This window comes from Dendronephthya gigantea, unplaced genomic scaffold (assembly GCF_004324835.1).
Source record: "Dendronephthya gigantea isolate DGI-Jeju-01 unplaced genomic scaffold, DenGig_1.0 000007F, whole genome shotgun sequence".
Taxonomy (NCBI): Eukaryota; Metazoa; Cnidaria; class Anthozoa; order Malacalcyonacea; family Nephtheidae; genus Dendronephthya; species Dendronephthya gigantea.
The window spans coordinates 1,460,818-1,485,367 of NW_021163017.1; the positions used below are offsets into that span (position 1 = coordinate 1,460,818).

Sequence of the window (24,550 nt, forward strand, 5' to 3'; positions counted from 1 at the left end):
ATTTAATTAATATAAATCTAACCCCCCCTAAATATACAAAATATGTACAGCAAAAATAAAGTAGTGTATCTCCAATGGATCGTCCTAATTTTCAACTTCAGCCTGTATGTTCAGAGATGATGAATTCCCTTCCTCTTGACTTCTTAAAGCAAAGAAAGATTTATATTTTTTTTGCATTTTGCACTTGCATATTGCAATATATATTCTGTATGCATTATTGCATGCGTGCCTGGTAAACCATACACTAATATATTAGCTTTACGAGTGATGATGTACATCAAGAAATGAAGGGCTCAATTATCCACGGGTTGATTTCATGAGGAGGATCATGTGGACAAGGGAATCACTTGCATGTTAACACCGACAATGGTTTGTAATGTAATCATAATTTAAGCAATTATTTAAATAAAAACCTTATAGTAATGTGACAGCCGTAAATCAGTTATTTACCTAAAACCCTCACGCATCTCATGGAATAAGAGTACATGCAACAATGCTAGTGTAATTAGAGCTTATTGACTTGACTTATATATAGCTTTGAAAACAATACCGAAAAATGTTTTCATTATTAAATTTTTTAAGCCACTTAACGTCAGTTAACTCAGGTCTGATCTCTTAATCTCAATTTGATAGAGAGTGAAGAAAACCTCTCCATGTCTGACAGGCCATTATGTTTAAAACGTCGAGTCATTATAAGGTCACGAACATTGAGGATCTTTTAAGACTGAAAAATATAGCTAATCGACAAGGTCACGGTTAGGATCAAAATATTGCGAAACATACACCTATGAAGAGAATAACTCGCGTTCATTGTCTTATACAGGGTGTCTCAAAAAAAACGCAACCACTTAAATATGCAGAACATTAATACAGCTCCAAAGCGCAATAGATAAGCACTTCTGGGAATTAAAAATGGCTCTTAATCCTTCATTTACAATGCTAAAAGTCATTTTAGCTGAACTATGGTGCAAACCCGAACAATATTAATATTCTTGCATATTTAAGTGGTTGCGTTTTTTTTGAGACACCCTGTACATGCACACTCACCCTGATATCGTTGAAGTAGGCCTAGATGAAGTACAGCACTGAACAGGAGGCTGGGTTTCCTGACGTGCCACATATTCCTCAACATCGGGATTAGGCCAGTGTAAATACCTTTCAGTCGGCTGCAAACCCAGTTCCTCGTGATTCTGCCTTCGTGGATTCTGCTCTCCGCCATTATCGGGCTGTAGAAGTCCTTGTTCCTCATCAGCATTTGCTGGTAAACGCTGGTCTTCTTCGTCGTTTGGTTGTAAACGTTGTCCTTCCGCATCGTTTTCAGGTGGAATCTCGTGTAAAGGAAATTCCTCCTCTCTTTCATCTCCTCCAACTTCGCCTCGATTCCGTATTTTAGATCTCTTCCGCGCTCGTAGCAATAACACCAGGGAAATCACGGACGTGATCGCGCATAGAGAAGTAACCGACACAACGATATAAAGCCATGCTGGTGCGCGAGAACTTTTAGCAGTAATATCATTACTGTCAGGTTCATCCTCGTTCACTTCACCTTTGGGTACAACAGAAGGGTACCCCACCAAGGGTGTCGCGGTAGGAGAGAGGGTGGCTTTTGGAAATTTACCAGTTATTTTGGGTACTTCCGTTGATGTTTCTGCCGAAAGTGGACTTGTACTTTCCGTACTGGAGGATTTGTCTGGTACTTTTGAAAAGAAAATGTACAAATATAGTAATTAGTAAGGAAACCTTTCACAAGTAAATTTTTCGCCATATATAAAATTAGCGATGATTGTTATATGCATGGTCTGCCTTTTGCGGTATTTTGTTTTAATTGTTCGATTAAATAACTTGTGGCCATGGAGACTGGAGTTTCTCATTTCTCAATACCTAAATGATGAATTATAATATAACATTTATAGTACGCGCGTGCTGATTGGTCGAGAAGCGTGTTTCTATAACTGTATAGAAACACGGGAATTTTCCCGCCGTACTTGACAAGCGAAGCGATGTAATGAGAATTTGTAATTGAATCGAATCATAATATTTGTACAAAATCTTTTTATTGAGTTATATTATAAAAGAAATAGAAAACATTTTTTCCTGTGTTTCTATACAGTTATAGAAACACTTGTGGGAGTTTGAGAGAACTCGAAATAACGTGGAAAAACTCGCCCTACGGGCTCGTTTTCCCACTGATTATTTCTCGTTCTCCCAAACTCCCACGCGTGTTTCTATAACTGTATAGAAACACAGAAAATGTTTTCTATTTCTTAGTGGTGGGCGATACCGTGAGTATCGATTTCGATACGACACCAAGTACTTTTTCATCGATACCACTGGTATCGATACTTTTTCGATACCGATACTTGTCATTAGACACAAAAATACACATACTATCAGTAAATGTAATGTATTCTTACAACAATAATCATTCTTCACTGGTATCTAACTTTTCAAAATAATCCTAGACTACACTTTGTGGACGAGCATTCGATATAGATGCCATTTAGGCCATTTGAGTAATTTTACAAAAAAGATTGCATGAAAAAAACACCTGGAAAATGACTGGAAATAAAACTGTACTCATGAAAACATTAATAGAAGAACTTCATGTAACATCAAATATTAACAATAGTTTGACCACATGACAAGTATCGAAACATCGATATTTTACAAAAGTATCGATACCAGCTTTTGAGTTCTGAGTATCGGAAGTATCGATACTTTGGTATCGGTATCGCCCACCACTACTATTTCTTAATTATTTGCTATTCAGTGTAATATGCATCAAAGGAATTTAGACAATTTTTAGAACAACCGACGTCTAGGCAACAATAACAATGAAGAAGGATATTTAAAAACACAAATATGATCGCGTTCATGGCAACGGTACACGCAATGGAATCTTTTACATGTATGCATTATTATTTGTCTACACGTTCATAAGTTACAACTGTATATACGTACATACATGCGAAGGAAAATTGATGAGTGGCATTTAAATATTCAACATGCATGCAGTAATATAAACAAAATTTGATCAGTAAAGACTAAAGTAAAGATGAAACGTCAAAAACTGAAAATTTGCATACTCGAGTACATATGCAATTAAGAATTTATAGAAATATTCGAAACTAAATGAAAACCTAAAATATGTATTTGTTTGAAATATATTTTGAACGATTCGACAGAAATTTAGTACAGAAATCAAAGGAGCGTGCTGGATCGGCTGGGAAGGCATTTCTTTTGACGCATGTAAGTTTTCAAAATGTGCTTAGGTTGGCAATCTCGTCTGGCGTGCAGCTGGTACGTGCTGATATGCACGTTTGTATATAATGAATGTTTCCTTGAAACTTTAGTTCTGATTAGTTATTACCATACATCTATATCTTCTCTCTCTGTATATAAGTAATTCTGATCAAAATATTACACAGCTTTGTCGCTGGGTACGACTTGACTTTGGTTGACGAGCAAATACAATGTCAATAATAGATGCAATAATATATATATGTATAGTTACAGTTGCCATAGCATATACAGTATATACGGAATATAGCACACACTTATATGTAGTATATTTTCTCCAGCAACTGATATAGTCGAGAAGTGTAAATTAATCACCCATGTTATGGTATATATAACTATATATATAGCGTTTCATATAGCGACCAGTAAAGTATAAATACCTTAGGTTATATATAAGGAGGCAGTCAAATATCGGTGTTATGACCAGGAATATCCGCAGTTTTCACTGATATAGCTACATACAGTATTTCCAAATCTTCCAAACATATAAGGTGGTTTATTGTGGGGAAGAAAACATGCTTTCTTTACATGACAAAACAACAACAGTGCTTCGCAAGCCAGTATATATAATCTCGCATAAGCGACATACCTCTAAAGTCGACGCTCTACGATTCGAACCGGGCTAGCGCGATGTTTTCTTATTGCCGCTGGGATAACATAACACGATAGGGCATGGTGAGATAGACACTGTTAAGGCATTTAGTTAAAATATCTGTATCAATTTTTTACTAGAAAGTCTTACCACGACGGCACCAGTCAGCACAGCGCTTTTGATCTTCATACGGCTGGTCGTAACAGGTTTTCCAATTTGGTGGGCATTCGACGCACTCACCACTTTCTACGAGAGTTGTACTAAGGTACTGCTTCCCACGGATACAGTCGTCGGGTTTCGCTTGCAATGATAAAACCACAGAACAAAAGAACGTAAGAATTCTTTGAATGTACATAACTGCGTGTGTCAGTGACATATAACTGAGAATGATGTGCCGTTAAAGAATGTCAAATGCAAATATCAATGTTTTGGTATTCTACCCCGCTTATATAATGTAGTGTTTCCATTAACCAATAAAATCTTCAGCAGAATTAAATAATTACATCATAATTCGAAATGATGCAATCATGTTTTATTAAATAACAAATATATACCACCTCGGCCTGGGCGAACGCCAAACCGGAAAAATATAATTGAACAATGCATTCCCAAAATTCTGGTTTAACCACGTTCACTTGCTGCATGCTTTTTTTACTGGTCAACAAGACAACAACAACCGCGATAATCTGATTTCGTGCCTTCATATGATCCCTGCATCGATGACAACCTTTTTCGACAATTTTGAACTTAGAATATAACGATAAATTTATTAAGACTTTACAAAGTCACACTATTGTACTGTCACTGGAAACGCGGGATATAAAACAGATTGAATAAAATAATAACCTAGCTGGCAGATAGCATGCAACATTACATTGATCGCCATACATTTTTACACTGGTTTGACACAATATTGTTAATAATTTATTTTGATCACGACGTCGGGGAACCAGCCATTTTCTCACTTATATATTTACATATTCTTAGTTCTTATTCAGTAAACATTGTAATCTTGGCATTATACTTAGTAAAACTTACGAACCTAAGTTATAATTTGTGATGGGAGTGCAGGCGATATAAACAAGGTTTATATATAATAGCTATATACGTCTGTCATATAACAAACTTAACAGTTAATATAATTATAGACCATGCACTGAAGATGGGGCTTTATAAGCCTATACTTTCCACTTGTGCGTTTCAGTCTTATATACGCACGTACACGTACGGAAAATTTTAAATGCTTTTAAATTCAGTTTATTATTTAACATCTAGGTCAACTACTGCATAATAAAATAGCCAGAAAACTAAGTTCCTTCGATTTATTCACTTATTTTTTTCAAAGGTGACATGTATATAAGGATTTAGACTTTTACGTGCGTGTATACATGCGTATATGAAAAACGTGGAAAATAGCCTTCAATCAAACTTTTATTAAACAACACGTAGAGAGGACGTTTAGGGGCTTACTCTATCATTATAAATTATATAAACAATGAAGATGTAAAGGTTTGGTCAAAATTAGAGTAACTTAATTTGAATTAACTTAAATCCCATAAAACTGCATGATATAATATATAGCTTAGGCAAGCAAAAAATCGAAACTTTTCAAAGAACGGAAATACTTATAAAAAACACCAGGCTATACTTATACTTTTCAAAAACACAAACTCAATAACAGGAAGCAGGCAGGAAAACACTTATCTTCCTTTTTAAACAGTTGTAAAAACATTGTATACATGCATTCCTTTTAATTAAAATGCATGCATGGAGACTTTATCTTCTAGAATAAGCGGAGTTGAAAATATATATATATATATATATATATATATTATATATATATATATATATATATAAATTATATAGTATATATGCAAAGTCTATTTGACTAATATGAGCAAACCAACCCAGAGTTTTTGACAGTGTTTGATATTCCATGACATTATACCTAAACTTTTGATAGCTCTTTTAGTTGAGATATATGACTGGTAATCCACATATTTTGGCAAATTAAGGTCTATTTCAGACGTCGATTGTTCATTTGCATTTGATTCGGCACATGAAAAGCTCGAAGTCTGAAACGGTCTTTATTGTGACAAACAGTGAAGCGAAACCTACTATTAAGTATTATATACCACTATACCATATAGTATTATAAGTATTATATACCGTATGCCTTTATTATTTGTCATTTCTGGGTGTAATATATTTCGGGCGGAGTTATCATTAACCAGCGTAAATAGCGCGTCAAGTATAATTATATATACTGTTCAGCTAGTACTTGAGTATTTTTCGCAGTAAATATAGCAGAAATTCAGAGAATATCGATCTAATAAAAGTACCTATTGCATGTATATCACTTCATATATACATGCATACAGACATATTACATTTGATAACCTAATCAACAAAATCAAGTATATATTTTTAATGTATCAGATTGGGTATAGCAAATATACGACTTTAGGCTACACCATGCATGCATATATTGTGCAGTGTGCATCCATGTATTTATCTTTTATAAATCGCAACAGTTTTATCTCAGTACATGGATGTTTATCAAAACCTTGTATACATTCAATATTCTATATATATAGATACCCTATATTTTCCAGGTATAATATTAGACTGTATGTATTGACTCTGCATGCGTTACGATCTTTATGCTGCGGACGGATCACAAAATTTTCGCAAGAGTTTGGGTATTTTACATATTTTTAAGAAAGCAGCACTTTAATCACAATTAGCTGAAGCGGAACTTGAAGTCATTCATTCATTTACACTAAGTTTGGCTGTTCGCGCATTGAAAATGACAAATATTCCTGTCGTCACTCGACAGACTATATTATGCTGCGAGGGCAAATTCGGTACTTGAGAGTCCAAAACCGATTTTAAAGTTATAATGACTTATGTTCAGTCAGGTTTTGGGATCGTTTCTGGTCATATAACAATTTTAAAAATGCTATAAATTGCGCATTTTTTATTTTTTTGGACAAAAACTCTATATTTATAGTATATATTTATTTTCATCTTCAAAACCATAGCGAACAAATATAATGTGTGAGATACACGCAGGCAGTTCATCGTATTTCGAACTAAAATATAAAAGTTCAGAACGTAAAAAAGCGTTTGTTTACATTGCGACACATATAGATAGCATCTTTAAATTAAGCGTGCATGACTAGCTACTTCAGCTTTGTTAAAAAGGGAAATCGGATATCAGGAAAAAGTGGTCACACACAAAGGCCGGTGTATGCATATGCAAAACAATCCATCAAAGCAATATTAGTACGTATAACAAATAATATATGAGCAGGCAGAGCAGCTACTTTGCATAGCTTTATAACTTTTCAAATGAATTAAAAAAAGTTTCAATAAACTGTATATATATTGATAATTTTGAGCGCATATATTATTACAATGGCATGAAAAAATATTTAAATATTTGTTTTTTCTATAAATATATAGTGAAATACTATAATTGAAAATAGTTAAATATTTTTTACAATGACTAATAAATACTGCAAATATTGCGAAAATTTTCTTTATGTACATGGTATAAAGTCCAGCGTGTTATTCGGTACATGCATGTATACGGTGAATAAAAATTTTCCATATACACTAATATCGAATCGTATTTTCCTTTTGCCTTTTTGATGCTCATTTTCAGTCTGGATGTTCAAAGATGACTGAAAATTGTTTTCCTCCTTTTCCTTTTTAATGCTCATTTTCAGTCTGGATGTTCACAGATGACTAAAAATTGTGTTCCTAATTCTTTGCCTTTTCAATTCTCATTTTCAGTCTGGATGTTCAAAGATGACTGAAAATTGTCTTCCTCCTGGATTCTGGAAACAAAGATATAAATATTCGCCTTTTTAAAACGCCCACATTTTGTCAAGGTATGCTGATACGCATGCACCGTCAGATGATTATAGCATCTTATTGTAACTTAAACATTCATACATTATATATGTATCATAACCGTATCGTAATCGTTCGTTCTATGTATATAGGATATATACTCATTACAAGTGATTTCAAGGAATTGTGTTTTGAATTTCAGACACACTATTAAGACATGTCCGTGGCTTTAGGGTTTAAGATAGTATATAGTATATAAGAATATATATGCCGATTATGACTATGCACTATATGATCCAATTTATTTCACTCAAGCTATACGTATGAAAACTGATTTCACATTGTTACAACGTGCAGTTTAACATCAACTAAAACATAACTTTGAACTTACCCGACAATCCCTGAGGTGGATGTGGTAGCGCACTGAACAGGAGGCTCAGTCTCTTGACGAGGAATATCTGGTTGCAAACACTGTCCCTCGTCGGCATTATTTGGTATCTCATTTAAAGGAAGACCTTCTCCACTATTTCCACCGGCTCGGCGTTGCTTTTGTTGTTGTTTTTTTCCGGCGCGCGCGAACCAGCAACACCAGGACAACAAGGCACACAACGGCACAGGAAGAAAGAATGGATGCAACGACCGCCTGAAGCGATATTTGCCAATGACGGCTTCTATCACCATCATTATTGGAGCGAGGTTCATCTTCGTTCGGTTCAATTATATTCGCAACCGAATAAAATCCAACGTATCGTGTGGAAGAAGGGGTGGCTTTAGGATAGCTAGATGTTGGTGGCAAAGGAAGTTTTGTACTTGAAGAAGAGGCCTTCTTTGTAATATCTACAACTACAAGAAGAAAATAGGAAGAGATGTTTTAAAATGAAAGTCCTGTAATAACTTGATTTTATACTTATAGTGTGAATTCTAAATGAAATTTCGCGTTTTTTATGCTTTATATAGTTCATCTCACTTATAGCTCTAGAACCGATTGTTTAGTCGGAAGCTGAACATTATAATATAGAAAAATAATTTTACAGAGAAACATCTCTTAAAACGCGGCAGTAACAACTGCCTAGAATATACAAACACATTTCTCGATGTTCCAACTAAAAGGAGCTTTGTCTGGAAAGAGTTCGTATTATAATGATTCTCCTGCCCAGCCCTTCAAGTCGAAACATGTTTTCTTTGTCTATTCCGTTGTTGCAAACGAGAAGATACTCGAAGACGCTTCGCCGTCACTCCCTAGTTGACCTAGTTGTATAATTACTTAATTGCATTTATAAAGCTTCTATGCGTGTTAATAATGTTAAAACATAACGGATACTATTAGTACTTTGAAGATATCTTTTTAGCAAATCAATGGGTAAGTTGAGTTCGCATAACGTTAAGAGTTCGTTTTTAGATTTAAATGGAAACAGCCCAAATGATCAGTAGCTTCTAAAATCAAGCCTTAAACAATGAAACAGTATGCGGCACTGTGGCAAGTAATTCGTGTGGGAGGTAATTCGTGGGTGTAAAGCGACCATTTTGCTGCGTGGGGCATTTTTTTTCTGCAGGGCATAATGCGTGCATTGACACACGTCTTTACCATATCGTTCTTTTTAACACATATATTTCAAATTTTCAAAACCCGTCGAGTTTCTGTGTTTCTACTACAAATACTACATCATATTATTATAATGTACCAACCTATTGTAACCAGCGAAACTTGAAAAACCCTAACGATATTATAAACGCCGGCTATAAAATCAATTGTACTGGTCAAATTGTAAATTAGTTTAATCTATCCAATTTTAATATAGTCTACTTTTTAAAAACTGGTGAATCAACTCCAACGGCGACGCAAATTAAACTTAAACTTTGAGGCAATAGGTATCGCCGTATTATTCAAATCATGCTGTCAATTCTTATAAATCAGCCATAAAGCTATTTCCTTTCACGCCGACATAAGTTAACCGCTCAAAATGAATATAAATTATAAAATGCAGATGTATAGATTTCTTGATGCTTACGAGTTTAATTTGATCGACCGTCGACGGACAAAATTAATAAATAAAATATTATACATAATATATCACTAAATGACTAAAAGACCACATTTTAACAACATACTTTGTTGTCTCAGTCGGAAATTTGACACTTCCTGTGGTATTGCGTTATGTATTGGGCTTTATATATACGATTTATGGTAAGCAAAAATACTGGAAAGCGTTCGAAGGAACTAAGAATAGTTTGGTTCTATAAACGATCCTGAATATCTCAAAGTTTCTAAACAAAGAGCTTTGTGAGTCATATTTGAATATAATGTAAACAATATATGAGTTGCCAGCACTTTGGTCTATGGCTCTCTAAGTGAGAATTATAACAAATATATCGACAAATACGTTTGGTATTGCCATGCAATATTCTATCTAAATATCGAGAAGAACCGTAACTGAGCCGCATGGTATGCTGATTGGTGATAGATAATTAGCTGGTGATGACAAGTTTTCCCAGACACGGCAAAGTTGATGTAAAAAGAATTCATCATTTGACTTACCACGGCAAGAGTCTTCGCATCGCTTCTGGTCTTCATACGGCTCGTTGCGACAGTTCCTATAATTCGGTGGACAGGCCACGCAGGCGCCACTGGGATTGATAAAACTTGTACTCCAATATTGCTTCCCTTTAAGACAGTCTTTAGGATTTTCCTCCAAAGATAATGTGACGCAGGTAAATAATGCCAGAACTGACAACCACTTGTGTGACAGCATAGTTGTATATTGACGAAGAATACAGGAGAAATGAACTTTCTTTACTTTACTTTCTTTGCCAAGGTGTTGGTTATAAATGTTAAAGTCGCCAGCGACTTAGTATATATACCTGGTCTAGTATAAATGTCCATGCATATCGTGTACACGTGTTGTGACATCATGTGTCTTAATGACCAATCAATGAAGACTTATTTAAAAACCAATTGCATGAATAATTTTGGCCATATATGCGGTTTATAAAAATCTAGTTAAACAGGTTTTTTGCGGGCAGGGAAATCACTGACAACGCATTGTGACGCTACGTCTTCCAAATTGCGCTTTTGCTTATTCTAAATTATGATTGGTATATAAACCCTATATAAACTTGGCTAGCTCATGCAACGTCATAATATATATAATCATCAAAAATACCGCCTATTAAAAATGGTTACGTGGATCGGAGGCCGGCTTTTCGCCACCATGGGTAATTTTAAAAGAAATGTGCTTTGCAATAAAGTTCAAAATAGGCACGAAGCGAAAAGTTTATATGAATTATGCTGACAAATCGATTAGACCACCTTTTTAAAAATGCTGACAAATCAGTCTAATTTTATATTGCGTAAACCAAAAGCTATAGATGCGAGGGTCGAACCAGAATGAAAAATTTGATCTTAAACATATACAGTTAGTGTTCACAGTCACCAGCTAAAAATCTTTCGAATTGGTCTCTTTCCTTGTGACCATCCATGTCAAATGTATAGCTATGCTATAAATCTAACTATAGCCAATTCATTTTGCTTGGTTTTTCGCTAAGATCATGAGATAAATTTTAAAACATTTAATTTTGATGACATGTCATATTTTTGAGCAATGTCAATTTAAAGTTTTGAAGCAATAAAAAGATTATCTTGTATACAAACACATGCGTTTTAATTAATACCGGGCGATAGGAAATGACTGCAAAATGGCATTTTAACTATGAATATATGCTTCAAAGAGCGGGCATAAGACAAAACCCGTTCGCCGGGCAGACGAACCGGCGGAAGTCAGCATTAGTTACACCTTTTCTACAAAATCGTTAAACACGATTCGCAATTGTTTTTCACGAATCCGATGAAATTTTGATGAAATCTTAATAATAGAGTTTGGTATATGTCCACGAAAAAACACGAGTAACTAACTTGTCATGACAGCAAGTTTTGATGCATGCATGCATTAAATATTATATCCTTTTCCCGCGCTTTCCGCATTGCCACTAGACTTGCATGCGGTTATATCAACAGTTTCCTAAGTCTATATATTCTTCAATATTGTAAGTCAATACTTACAATATAGGGGCTAAATCGTAAGAATTCTTTATTAGAAATACTTTAATTGTTTCAAATAAATTTGAGTGCATGCACGCAAATATTTAAATAAAATGTCACGGCATGTTGCGCGTGCATAATATTCTATATACTATTGTCTAAATATTTTTTAAAAAACTAGATAAATATTATTTCACTGTGTTCTGATAAAAAAACATGTACAGGGGAAGCTTATTTGCAAACCGCGGAATCAAAAGACTTTTTTCATAATCGCGGAAAGCGTAATTTAAAGAAAATTTAATTGCCTCCAGAGGCAGAGAGGTCTACCAAAATGAATAATCATTTCATGATAAGTGAGCGATAAGAATCGTTGCATCGCTGAAATCAAACCATGTCTTCATTTTCGGTATCTTGGATTCTGCCAGGGAAACAAACAAAAAGCAGATCATTGAATGAAATACAGGTGCATGTATATATAAAAAAAATATAAAAAGGTGTATATATAAAAAAGGTGTATATATAAAAAAGGCAACAGTTAATATTCGTGAATATCCAATGTTTTCCAACACAAAAGAGAAGCTATTGCAATCCCGGTCGACCCAATGCTAAAATCTATTGTGCTTTAAGAACAATATTAATTTTAGAATATTAAGTGTTGCCTTTTTTATACACCCTGTATATTTGTCTATAAATTCCGCTCGAATATAATAGCTACTATATCCATTTACCAAACTCCTAGCTCTGATATATATTTATCACCATGCATTCATATAACCTTCATAGTTTATATTCAACAGTTTTAATTGTTATTGTGTTATTGTGTGTGCTTGTGGTGGGAGTAACACCCTACCGAGTGGGATGGAAATTAGATTAAAAAAATAAACAAATGCAGGCACTAACAAGACTTAAAAGTCACACAAAAAAGCACGTATGCATGTTTAGAATACCAGGAATGCCTACCATATAGAAGAACAGTTAAAGCATGCCTACCATAGGCTGTAGTACACTTACCCTCCCAACCTTAAATTAGAAACGGTTGCTTGAATTGGTCGCTGAAGGGTTAAAATTTCTTCGCTTTCAGTCATTTTCTTTCGCGATCGGCATTTTTTGACCATAAACACAGTTATGATCAGAATCGCGAGCAACAAAACGCCCCCAAGAAGTAACATTAGCCATAGCGGTTGTTCGTTGCTAGATGGAAGCTTTGGTGGAGAGGAACTAGTTAATGACGAAATTCCCACAGATATGGACACTGTGGAAGAATGCCTTAGCTCCGAACTCGTTGGAGATATCGAGATGACTTCCAGTGCGGATTTGACATCTGAATTAAGTGATGAATTAAAGTCATTATATAAAATACAATATACTGATATTGATCAGTGCATGGCCCTATATTAATTAGTCGATGTCTATCCCCATTCTGTTAATGAAGGGCTGCCATATAAACACATGCAGCTATATACGACTGTGTGTAAGTGTGTAAGAAATAAAATACGGTTGATTTTATTCTCTGATATTTTTTCAAGTTATAGCTAACCTCCTAGCACAGTTAATCCCACGCAAGTGTTGTCACAGCATGTAGCTATACTTGTGGGCGACTGCCTTCTTACTAACAAGTCTACACAGCCATCTAAGAACAGCCCACGCCATTTACGTTAACTATAGGGAATCAAAAATTAAGGCGCGTATATGCGCGCTAATCGTGCATGATATATTTTGTTTTCAATAAACAGGTAATTAGCAAGATAAAGTATCACGCGATATTACTTTAACGGGCTTGAAAATAGCAAAAGCTATAGGCCAATACGCCGATATCTTCGTACATGAATATAAAGCAATGTCATGTTAAATATTAATCAGTTTAGTCTGTCTGTTTATAAGATATGCAAAATAATACATATTATAATTTACGGGAATGTATGTGTGTGGGGAAAGTGAAATTTATTAATATCGGGCTATATCTGTTATAATGATATATTTGGCCCCTAAACATTTATGAAAAATATTATTATAGCTACCTCTTTACTGACAGCAACCCCGGCCGGCTAACAATAATGCCACATGCAATCAGTGACAGCTAGTAACATGTAAATGACTTTACAAAACGTCAAAAGTCGACAAACAGTTTGTCGATGAGTAGTTTATTTATCTACAACTAGAGCAATGTAAATTAATACTTATTTGTCATGCAATGACAGTATATATAGTGACAATTCATTCAATTTATATGTGTCTTAATTATTGGCAAGCGAAGCGTAGTAACTAGTGACACACATTTGTCTGTAACTCTCTAAAGAGATCTATACATAAAGTAACGAGTTTACTTTAAGACATTCAGCAGGATATAAAAAACTTACCATGCCGGCAGGAATCCACACAGCGTTCTTGGTCGTTTTTTGGCTGATCATAGCAGTTTTCCCAATATAAAGGACATTCAACACACGTTCCCTTCTTATTTAGAAATGACTTGCTCCAGTATTGAGAACCCTTCGCACATTCCGCTTCTTTCTCTTGCTTCGAATTCCCTGGAAACAGGAACAAAACGAAGAATATCGGAAGAATAACGTGTCTGTCAATCCCAATCCTCATAGCAGACAGATGAATAGTATCGCGGCGAACACTTTCCGATGTAAGGAATCTAATATAGGTCGCGGAGCATTGTAAAACAATAATGCCCACGTCTTTATTTCTGCTTAGCTCGCAAGTATGATTGATTAATAATTTATTATATTTCAGTGCATGTGGGCGATCAATTACACGATTGCGTGGAGATATGGTTCTATGTTCGAGTGATTGTTAATGCAATGAGATTATTAAACCCCATCTCATTCTTCTTTAGATCTCGGTTAACCGGGCTCATGTAAACAGCAGGGGCCGGTTGTTCGAAAGGCGTTTAGCTTAAACGGTGGATAAGTTCAAAATGGAAAACCAAATTATCTATTTATTGAACAACTGAGCTGAAATATTTCGATGTAAATAGTTTAATTGTCAATGAAAGTACATATTAAATGCATAAAGATACAGGTTCAGTCATTCACAAGATGTACGAGAGTATTTTTAAACTTTGGCTTATCCACCGTTTAAGCTAAACGCCTTTCATACAAACGACCCCAGTAGTTAATCGTCCAGGTTAATTGATATGATTAAACTAAAGTGTGTTAGGGATCAATCTCGTAACACTCTTATCGCATTGACACACATCATTATGATCTGTTGAGAAATTTATGTGGGAATGTAAAAATATAATTGAATGCTTGAAAACATATAATTATAATTTGAATCACCGCCTACACTGTTGCAATGAAAGATAAACAGACCCTGCATGAAGATGAATTCTCGTTATATTTCTTCAAGACAAAACTGCATGATACCGATGTCATGCTGTTGTGAAAGCATTGATATGAACTGGCGCATGAATGCGTGGGAGACGGAATAACTCCCACTCATCTATGACTATAAAAATAGACTATTTATTACAGAAAGAAATTTTCCTTTTATTTAAACAAGTAAACACCTAATTCAGAATGGATATGCCGTTTCATTATTACATATTCGTTTGTATACCATGTCACGGTATAGATCTTTCACCCGACATTTGTCGCAAAAGATCTATTTCAAGTTCAAATAATAAAGACTATACAAGGACACATATACGACTTTGCAAACTCTATATAGCCGTGTTCAATTCAGCAAATAGTTAAGCCCGCCTTACAGGAGAGCTATTAACTGAGCTAAAGACCTCGCAAGGCTGTTAACTCAGCAAGTTACTCTCATGTGCGCGGATAGTTTTTCGCGTAAGGAGCGAAGTCGCCTCGAGAAGCAAGTTTCTCACGTGTGATTTGGAGCAAATCATGTTCATAATATATATATATATATATATAATATTATATATATATATATATATATATATATATAATATATATATATATAATTATATTCTTTAACAGGGTGCTTTTTATCACCGCGTGAGGTGTACATGTATTTAATAATTTTTTCTTACAACGTCCGTGTGTATCTACTAATGAAACGACAAAAAATAACCTAATATACTTGATATAATAAAAAAAATTAAAAAGATGGATTTCAACTTGTCACAGACCCGGATTCGTGGATCTGTTTAGTGATAGATCACAGCTTTCGGACAAAATATTCTATGACTATATATACAAGTTGAAAGGACTTAATTTCGAGTGGAATTACACTCACACTTCAAATTCAAGCCAGGAACAGTTGATGGAAAAAGCTTTTATTTTAAAATGCACATGCATGTTGATACATATAAATATATATAATGACTATTATTATATACTAAAGCTTTAAAGTATTTTTAAAATTTAAACATTCTAGTAAATATTTGTATGTCTTCATTCAAGATTAAATCGTTAATACACAACATATTTGCGTCGGCTACTATAATAAATACTCACACAAACAAACTGGAAATACATTCATGCAGAATAATTTCGCCTATAGATCGCAGAATCATTTTGCACCAGTTAATATTTCTTAAGTTGCGAGGTCAATGAAAAAGAAGTTAACTTCATTTGCTCAAATACAAGAATATAACAAGACTACAACAACACGAAATACGAAATCAGCCATATATACCTGCTTAAAACACTTTTAAAAAGCTTCAAAATCGTGCACTTTTTCACATCTTATATTCCAGTCAATATTCTCCTGTCAATTTCAATTTCTGTGTACTTTTTCTAATCATTCGAGGTTAAAAATATCATTTCAAAAAGGCCTATACTTTCCACGTTCATGACATCATCATGTCAACAACCTTTGCAATCACCATATACCAGGGTGCAATAAGTCTCCGGACAGAATTAGTACCCTCTAACAGAGCTTTGCGCCGACTACGGAAAAATTTTAAATACTCTGACTCGATATCAAAATGTTTTTCACAGCTAGGCCTAGGATGATCTATTTTATATCCTGCATGTCGTCTTTTTCAGTTTCTTGAGTTCTTAAAAGAAACATACGGTAATATTAATTATCATGCATAAGTAATTAACGAGTATTGCAGCATAGCTATACACATTCTAATCATGTATAATTTTTTGTGAAATCTATATATACCAGTTGTACAACTCGTGACTTCCCTTCCACGTCAACAATAATTTAAGTCATTCCTACGCATTCTTTTATGGATTATGGAATATGGAATATGTCAACAAAAGCCAAGAAAAATGGACTTTCAATATTTACACTAGTTCAATTTCGCTTTGTAAGCATGCTGAAGACAATATAAGCGATACTTGCTCCAAAAGGATTTTTAAGGCAAAATATATCAGGTTACAATATTCCTTTGCGCTTAGAGTTCATGATTTAACCTTTGCAATTTTGAATAATTTGTATATATAACTTTATTAGTCTTCCACGTATACATTATGGAAAGGCAACCGGCTTGTGCGTAGTGTATACGTGGCAGACTGGCAGTGACTAATAAAGTTAAAACCCGCTTTACTTATGTCATGAAGCAGGCAACAATTTTTCACTGCATTTATTCCATTTATTTAAAGTCATGTGACTACGAATAAACCATGCAATCACCTTTAAATACAAAGCACCAATATAACAAAGAGTTATATTTCAAAATGTTATGATTCTGCTTTTATATATTCACATATCATATGTTCAAAAGATATTCACACACAAAAGGAAATCAAACTGGCATTTAATACACTTACCCGCCACGCCTTAAATCTAAACGAGTGTCTTGAATGGGTAGTGCATTCTGAGATCTGCCATCTTCTTCAATGCCCACGCGACGCAATCGTTCCTTTTCAGCTCGTTTACGATGGCTTTGAATCAGCCGCACCAAAGCTGCAAACAAGACCAGAAGAAATACGACAGTGAGAGGAACAGCGATCGCAATAATCTTTCCCGGCTTATCGTGACCAGATTTGTCGTTCGGTTTTCCTCGGTATATTTGTGAAGAAAACGCCAAGATTGTACTAGAAGTTGAATGAAGTATTCGTGTCGAAGTCGGTTGTGGTTGAGACTGCACTGACGTAGTAGTTGAACGGATATCGTTGTATGAAGGAGTTGTCGAAGTCATTTTGTTTGGCTTGGTTTTTGGTTTGGTTTTTGGTTTGACTAAAACGACGAGATACAACGTTGAGATAACGTTTAGATGAGTTCAGACAAATAAAAACAGTTTGTCAAAAGTCAGTTATTCAATAAAGCGTAATTTGATATGCATACAAAATCTATGAAATGAACCCTATAGCACACTTTTCTCAAAATACTATAGTAGTTCAGCAGACATATTCAAATCTCGTGTGTCAATTATATGCAGTAAACAACAGGCAACATTAACAACATTATATATGATATATATCTTAGATAATAACACCATAATTTGACAATATACACGCGTTTTTATGAGCTTCTATTAACGGGTAGTCCGATAATCGGTAATCCTATAGCAACTTAACCCTTAACTATGTATGCATTTTATTTGTAAATATAGGATGCGAAGGGGTTGCTGGTGAATTGTAACATTATCACTTCAACTATGCTGGTTGGCATTCATATATTTTAATACTTAAGGGGTTTAAGAATGTATCTCATACATCGGGTTAAGACTTAAGTGCCACCAAATCTTAACTGATTTGCCCTCACTTAACTTAAATGTAAAAAAGGCTACAATCACTTACCACGACAGGATTTGATACAGCGGTCTTTATCGCCGCCCGCTTCTTTATTGCAATTCTGCCAATAAGGTGGACAACGAACACAAGCTCCATTTGGATTTAAGGCAGACTTGCTCCAATACTGCTTTTCTTTGACGCAATCCTCGGCTTTTTCGCCTACTGTTGATCTCGGCAGCACGAAACTGCTGAGAAATATTAAAATAGCGACCTTCCTACCGTTTCTCATGGTGGCAAAAGATATAATATACTCACGCATGTGTTCATGCAGTCGTCTTCTTTCAAGTGCACGAAACGGACTGATCATTGACCGGCTAGTGTCATATGATCTATAATCATGCTGTGACGATGTGTCACGATAAAATGTAACTATATAGTTACCACATTCGTTAGAAATATATAGGCAATATAGCAAACAAGATCTTATACCGGAATTCTCGTATATCATAAATGAATTTATAAATGATTTTTTCCATATATTTAGGCCTCAAACTAAGCTTTAATTTGAACATTTTTTCGCTGACACAAGCATTTTGCATACCGGATATTACGTAAACGAGTATATCTTGTCACATGCATGCATTCTTCAGCATAGTGACATGTAGCCACGTGCATGACCGTGAAACCCCGAAGGTGAAACGGTGAGAAATGACGACCACAGCAATTTTACAATTGCCACGAATTCCTGCTCACATTCACCATAGAGCACACATGAGCAGGTGAATACGATTCTGAATATGAATACGAGTTATAATGCTCACATTCACCGGCTCACATTCATCATAGATCATAGCAAACTAAAGCTGTGTAAATATTGACCAAGTATAATCGTAGTTTGAGAAAGTACAACAGTTTCATTGTTTAAAATGTAATTCATACGGTAAATTATTTCAGTCATTAAATCATAATCATAGTTTCGCTATAATTAAGGAATTGTGAAATTAGGAAATAGCAATTAACTTGTGCCAAAACATTTCACTTTTTTGGCTATTTCATCCCCGTCTTATACTGTTCTTTATTGTGTTTTTCCATGTTTTCTCGCTGGGCTAGCCAGTAACTGAGTAACATATACTTGGATGTTTTTCCGGATGTTCTCTAGCGTGAGATCTAATTATATTGATAATATATATTTGCGCATGGGTTTATATGCCGCCATATTTGGCATTTAGGAATTTGCACTTTGTACGCGGCAGGACCGCATTGATTATAATCGCGGCGAAACACTTTTCGTTCGATGTTTAAATTAATTGCGATGACAGTCAGTCAATACAGGAGGTAAAGTTCAAACGTTTGAGAAAAAAAAGGGGGAAAAGCGTGGCTAAACGCACGCGGCTCAATTATATGATTATATGTACGACCTAAAGATAAGAACCCACAAAACCATGAAATGGTTTAGAGTAAAACACAGTTAATAGAATATACATGGTTTGGAGACTAAATAAAAGTACAATACAACTAATTAACTATGTTATTGTCCACGTTTATGCAAAAAATGGTTCCTTTCTCGTCACATGTCTATTGTAATTTAGCCAAACGTACCAATGGCATTCGTCTTGCTAAGCTCATCAACCTTGACTTGAAAAACATGTTAATTATAAGATTGCTATTGGTTTATCTGTGCAAAATACAATAGACATGTGATGAGAAAGAAACAATTTTTTTTGCATAAATGTACCTCAAAATAGTTAATGAGTTGTATTGTAGTATTATATGGTCTCCAAACCATGTATATTCTATTAACTGTTGTTAATCCCAATGGTAGAACGAAACGATTAACTCTTAGCAATAACCAATGAGACAACACTTGGGTTGAACGGTGCGCAGACAAATCGAACTCGACAGAATTTGAGTATCGAGCAAGTAAAATATTATAACTTTAATCCAAACGTTCGTGGGGTTGATAGACGTGAATTGACACAGAATTGTGGCAATTGTTAATCGTGGAAATCGGTTCGAACTAAATAACATGACAATGCAAAAAATATCTATCTAGTACTTAATATTAACACAATAACTCATTGTTCGTGCAGTATCATAAAAAACATGCGACTATATGAATAGAAGTAAATCTATCGAATACACTATAAATTAAGTCTAAATCTGTACGTGGTAAATCATTTGACCAGTTCAGAATACCAAATTAAAACGCAAGCTACAAGTAACCTAACTAACAAACAATTGTACTAGTACTGAAGAAAGATCAATATGTACTTACTTTGGTTTCCACGCGCACCGACGTTGACTTTATTGCTTTCGTGTAGAACGTGAAACCGAAACAAGTACACAAACGAACGTGATAGAAATTTCTAAATTATACTAAATCCACCGACATAAATTTTGATGTCCTCTTACTAGGAGTAACACGTTGAATAGTGCCTTGATCTTCCTTGAGTCACGCAATTTTACTATTATCTACTGCCCGCAGGCATTTAATTTTACGAGCATGCTGATTGATATTAAGCGTTAGATAGCGTGGCGTCAAGGTGTTAGGACTAAACTTGCCTACAAGTAGGTGTTTCAAAACTAACATTCCGGCCCCTTAAAGGCGGAACCATGAGCAGCCTTTACCTATAGTTCTAACACATAAAGTTTTGAAACAAAACACAGATTATCTACTAGAGACAAACTGGACAATATTGATCTAATTGTGACTATTAGGTCCATGCATGTTATAGAGTCTACTTATCGTTCTGGTTGCCATCAGCTTCCTCCAACAACACAATCTTGTTCACCGGTCGTATGAGCTCACTCGTCCTTGTCTTCAACTTCACGGAGCGTACGAGACCATCGTTGAGGTTGGTATAAACTTCCAGAACTCGTCCAAGTGGCCAGAAGTTTCGTGGTGTCTTATCATCCAGGACCAGCACAATGTCATTGACTGCGAAGTTCCTGTGTCGTTTATTCCACTTCTGCCGAACCTGCAAAGTTGGAAGATATTCCCTGATCCAGCGGCGCCAGAATACGTCTGCTAAGTACTGTACTTGGCGCCATCTCCGACTGTATGCATCTTGCTTGGTGGTAGTTGTGGGGGAAGTGTGGGCCCGGCTCTCAACAACAACAGGTGGTTAGGGGTCAGAGGTTCCATGTCGCGCGGGTCATCGGAGAGCTTGGTGATTGGTCGTCCATTTACGATTGCCTCGACTTCGCACATCAATGTATTAATGCCTTCGTCGTCCAGGATTTGTTCTCTGGTCACAGCCTTGATCACCTTTCGTGTGGTTCTGATACACCTTTCCCAGACACCACCATGATGGGAACCAGTGGGAGGATTAAATGTCCACTTGACATTCTTTTGTAGAAGAAATTCGTTGATCTGTGATTGGTTCCATTTCTTCACAGCTTCACGTAGCTCTTTCTCTCCCTTTACAAAGTTTCCTCCGTTGTCCGATCGAATTTCGTCTGGTTGGCCTCTCCTCGAGATGAATCTACGCAGGGCATTGATAAAAGAACACGTGTCTAAAGAGCTTGAGACTTCAAGATGGATAGCACGGGTCGTCAAACACGTGAAGAGGACGCCATAGCGCTTCACTGTCACTCGTCCACGTCGCACTTCGAAGGGCCAAAACAGTCTACTCCGGTGTATGTAAAGGGGGGGTTGGAAGGTGTTGTTCGATCCTTCGGAAGATGAGCCATTTTCTGTTGACTCACAGGCGCTTGTCGTTTCTTGCATCCAATGCATCGGTTGAGCACCCGGCGTACCGTCTGTCTGCCGTTGATGATCCAATAACGCTGACGTATTAAAGACAAAGTATACTCTAAACCAGAATGCCCGGCAAGATTGTGATGATGATTCACGATCAACGTTACGACGTGGTGATTCTTCGGTAAAACAACTGGGTGCTTTGCTTGTTGACCAATCGGTGCTCGATCTAGGCGACCTCCAACGCATACGAGCCCATGTTTCAAGATTGGGTCGAGCTTGAAAATTTTGCTGCTCTTCTTTAGCGCCCTTGCGTCCTTCGGACTTGTTTCGCTGTTGACTTCGCGGAGAATCTTTCGTTCCTCCTCGAAACACTTCTTCTGTACGTGCCTTAGAATCACAGATTCAGCATTCCGTAGCTCCTCTACATCGATGGGAGTATATGTACCGTTGGAGTCGTTCGCTACTGGCTCCCCGGCCCTTCGTCTTTTGATCTGACGTTGCAAATTGGTCTTGTATCGAAGGATCCATGCCATGATTTTTCTGAGGTGATTCCAAGATGAAAAGCGTTCAATGATCGAATCGATAGGATTTTCATCGGATTCTTTGGCGACTGTCGAGCAAACAGAAGGCTTCTTCACTTCTAAATCTGTATCTTCAGCGTTATTGAAGTCGGCTGGTCTCGTTGGCCAGTTTTCGAATGGCTTTAAAAGGAACGTTGGACCATTAATCCATCGTTCGAGGGCATCCGGTTGAACTCCTCTCGACGCATCATCCGCGGGGTTGAGCTCTGTGTTCACATAGTGCCACTGAGACGGGGAAGACGAGTTGTGAATAGCAGCGACTCGGTTCGCTACAAATGTTTGGAATCGTTTGTCTTCGTTCTCGATATACCGTAACACGCACGTGCTGTCGGTCCAAAAGAAGGATTGATTGATACGCAGGCTGAGCTCTCGTCGGCACATTCCGTCTAATTTCGTCGCTACGACTGCAGCTGATAACTCCATTCTTGGGATAGTAAGTGGTTTGATCGGTGCAAGTCTGGACTTGCCCATCACGAAAGAACATTTTACCTGATTACCTTCGTCTTCGATTCTCAGGTACGATACAGCGCCGTAACCGTGTTGCGAGGCGTCTGCAAAATGGTGTAGTTGGATTGTTTTAATCTCTCCGTGATCTTGGGATTTAAAACAGCGGTCGACTACGAGTTGCTCTAACTTTGGCAGTTCTTCGAGCCACGATCGCCAGCGATTGAGATGTTCTTCGGGAATTTCTTCATCCCAACCTAGCTTCATGCGACAAAGGTCTTGAAGGATAAGTTTAGCTTGGAATACAAACGGGGCGGCGAACCCGAGTGGATCGTACACCGAGCTAATGATCGACAATATGCCTCTTCTCGAGGGAGGACGGTCCTTTATAACGATGCTGAAGCCAAACTGATCGGATGATATATTCCATTGCGTTCCCAGAGCTCGCTCGACAGACCAACAGTTGAAATCGAGGTTCTTGACGATAGATGCTCTTTCAGATTCGGGGATCGCTTCGACGACCCTTCTTGAATTCGACAGCCATTTCGTCAACTTGAAACCTCCTCGGGCCAGCAGCTCACGTAGTTGCTGTGACAGATTAACAGCTTCTTCTTCTTCGCTAACTGACTTAAGGCAATCGTCGACATAGAAGTTCCTTTCTACGGTTTCAATAACCTTAGGATCAAATTCAGCCTGGTTATCTTTGGCGGTCCTCTTGAGTGCAAAGTTGGCACAGCTTGGTGATGACGCTCCGCCGAAAAGATGCACTCGCATTTCATACTCCTCTGGGTCTTTGGAGAGATCGCCGTCGGGCCACCACAGAAACCTGAGGGCGTCGCAGTCACTTGAAGGGAACGCGTACTTGATAGAACATCGCCTCGATGTCCGCCATCATCGCCACCGGTTCTTCCCTGAACCTCGTTAACACGCCAACGAGCGTATTCGTAAGATCCGGCCCCTGTAACAGCTGGTCGTTCAACGAGGTGTCACGGTACTTGGCAGAGCAATCAAACACGACGCGAATCTTTTCGGGTTTTTGCGGGTGGAACACCGGGTGATGGGGAAGGTACCAGAATGATTTCAGCGGACCGATATCTGTGTAGTAGCCTTTCTTGCATAGTCGTTCAAGAATAGATTGTCCATAAACTTCTTGTACTTTTCCAGAAGTGATGGATCTTGTTGAAGTCGCCTTTTAAGAGATCCTAGACGTCGTTGGGCTTGAGGCATATTATTAGGCAGGTAAGGTGGGAAATTTTTCCAAGGCATACCAATCTCGTAGTGTCCATTCACTAACTTTACTGACCCTTCCATTATGTTCAAAGCCCTTTTGTCATTCTGTGACATAGTCGATTCGAGTTCACGGTTCACGTCGTTAAACTCCATATTACAAAACTCTTCGAAGCGCTGCTCCAGTGTGCTGTCTGCTTGAAC

General features: G+C 36.7%; 4 protein-coding genes and 1 long non-coding RNA gene across 8 annotated transcripts; all 5 read right to left on the reverse strand.

The window, feature by feature from the left end:
* LOC114517300 lies at nt 1-4,427 on the reverse strand. Of its 3 annotated transcripts, none has more exons than XR_003686368.1 (3): nt 3,681-3,890; nt 1,048-1,696; nt 1-142 (listed from the first exon to the last, which is right to left on the reverse strand). XR_003686368.1 is itself a non-coding variant. In XM_028536978.1 (3 exons), the coding sequence occupies exons 1-3, from the start codon at nt 4,266-4,268 to the stop codon at nt 85-87; spliced, it is 930 nt and encodes a 309-aa protein (XP_028392779.1). In that variant the 5' UTR covers nt 4,269-4,427; the 3' UTR covers nt 1-84. The 3 variants fall into 3 exon arrangements, 2 of the variants coding, with proteins under 2 accessions (XP_028392779.1, XP_028392778.1); XM_028536978.1 differs by lacking the exon at nt 3,681-3,890 and adding an exon at nt 4,043-4,427 and having other exon boundaries at nt 1-139; XM_028536977.1 differs by lacking the exon at nt 3,681-3,890 and adding an exon at nt 4,043-4,427.
* Nucleotides 4,428-7,431: 3,004 nt separating this feature from the next.
* Nucleotides 7,432-10,776, reverse strand: LOC114517301. Its single transcript, XR_003686369.1, has 3 exons — nt 10,290-10,776; nt 8,145-8,596; nt 7,432-7,737 (listed from the first exon to the last, which is right to left on the reverse strand). It is a non-coding gene; the product is annotated as an uncharacterized LOC114517301 (long non-coding RNA).
* A 467-nt stretch (nt 10,777-11,243) lies between these two features.
* LOC114517234 lies at nt 11,244-14,649 on the reverse strand. The gene is made up of 3 exons (XM_028536890.1): nt 14,147-14,649; nt 12,801-13,110; nt 11,244-12,207 (listed from the first exon to the last, which is right to left on the reverse strand). The coding sequence occupies exons 1-3, from the start codon at nt 14,376-14,378 to the stop codon at nt 12,174-12,176; spliced, it is 576 nt and encodes a 191-aa protein (XP_028392691.1). The 5' UTR covers nt 14,379-14,649; the 3' UTR covers nt 11,244-12,173.
* Nucleotides 14,650-16,155: 1,506 nt separating this feature from the next.
* Nucleotides 16,156-18,824, reverse strand: LOC114517134. Of its 2 annotated transcripts, XR_003686357.1 has the most exons (4): nt 18,707-18,813; nt 18,458-18,636; nt 17,486-17,894; nt 16,156-16,761 (listed from the first exon to the last, which is right to left on the reverse strand). XR_003686357.1 is itself a non-coding variant. In XM_028536792.1 (3 exons), the coding sequence occupies exons 1-3, from the start codon at nt 18,756-18,758 to the stop codon at nt 16,719-16,721; spliced, it is 753 nt and encodes a 250-aa protein (XP_028392593.1). In that variant the 5' UTR covers nt 18,759-18,824; the 3' UTR covers nt 16,156-16,718. The 2 variants fall into 2 exon arrangements, 1 of the variants encoding a protein (XP_028392593.1); XM_028536792.1 differs by having other exon boundaries at nt 18,458-18,824.
* A 2,595-nt stretch (nt 18,825-21,419) lies between these two features.
* Nucleotides 21,420-23,893, reverse strand: LOC114517160. Its single transcript, XM_028536819.1, has 2 exons — nt 22,559-23,893; nt 21,420-22,481 (listed from the first exon to the last, which is right to left on the reverse strand). The coding sequence occupies exons 1-2, from the start codon at nt 23,891-23,893 to the stop codon at nt 21,420-21,422; spliced, it is 2,397 nt and encodes a 798-aa protein (XP_028392620.1).
* Between the last annotated feature and the right edge of the window lie 657 nt (nt 23,894-24,550).

What these genes read in the sequence shown, in the direction of transcription:
- LOC114517234 (XM_028536890.1), bottom strand. Translation starts at nt 14,378, where the DNA reads ATGAGGATTGGGATTGACAGACACGTTATTCTTCCGATATTCTTCGTT. An exon ending in TGTGGATTCCTGCCGGCATG is followed by an intron (nt 13,111 to 14,146) that starts GTAAGTTTTTTA and finishes CACTTAATTCAG; the next exon opens with ATGTCAAATCCGCACTGGAA. An exon ending in TCTAATTTAAGGTTGGGAGG is followed by an intron (nt 12,208 to 12,800) that starts GTAAGTGTACTA and finishes TTTCCCTGGCAG; the next exon opens with AATCCAAGATACCGAAAATG.
- LOC114517160 (XM_028536819.1), bottom strand. Translation starts at nt 23,893, where the DNA reads ATGCGAGTGCATCTTTTCGGCGGAGCGTCATCACCAAGCTGTGCCAAC. An exon ending in GACGAAGGGCCGGGGAGCCA is followed by an intron (nt 22,482 to 22,558) that starts GTAGCGAACGAC and finishes TGTGATTCTAAG; the next exon opens with GCACGTACAGAAGAAGTGTT.
- LOC114517134 (XM_028536792.1), bottom strand. Translation starts at nt 18,758, where the DNA reads ATGATCAGTCCGTTTCGTGCACTTGAAAGAAGACGACTGCATGAACAC. An exon ending in CTGTATCAAATCCTGTCGTG is followed by an intron (nt 17,895 to 18,457) that starts GTAAGTGATTGT and finishes TCGTCGTTTTAG; the next exon opens with TCAAACCAAAAACCAAACCA. An exon ending in TTAGATTTAAGGCGTGGCGG is followed by an intron (nt 16,762 to 17,485) that starts GTAAGTGTATTA and finishes GTTTCTTTTAAG; the next exon opens with AACTCAAGAAACTGAAAAAG.
- LOC114517300 (XM_028536977.1), bottom strand. Translation starts at nt 4,268, where the DNA reads ATGTCACTGACACACGCAGTTATGTACATTCAAAGAATTCTTACGTTC. An exon ending in TGCTGACTGGTGCCGTCGTG is followed by an intron (nt 1,697 to 4,042) that starts GTAAGACTTTCT and finishes TCTTTTCAAAAG; the next exon opens with TACCAGACAAATCCTCCAGT. An exon ending in CCTACTTCAACGATATCAGG is followed by an intron (nt 143 to 1,047) that starts GTGAGTGTGCAT and finishes CTTTGCTTTAAG; the next exon opens with AAGTCAAGAGGAAGGGAATT.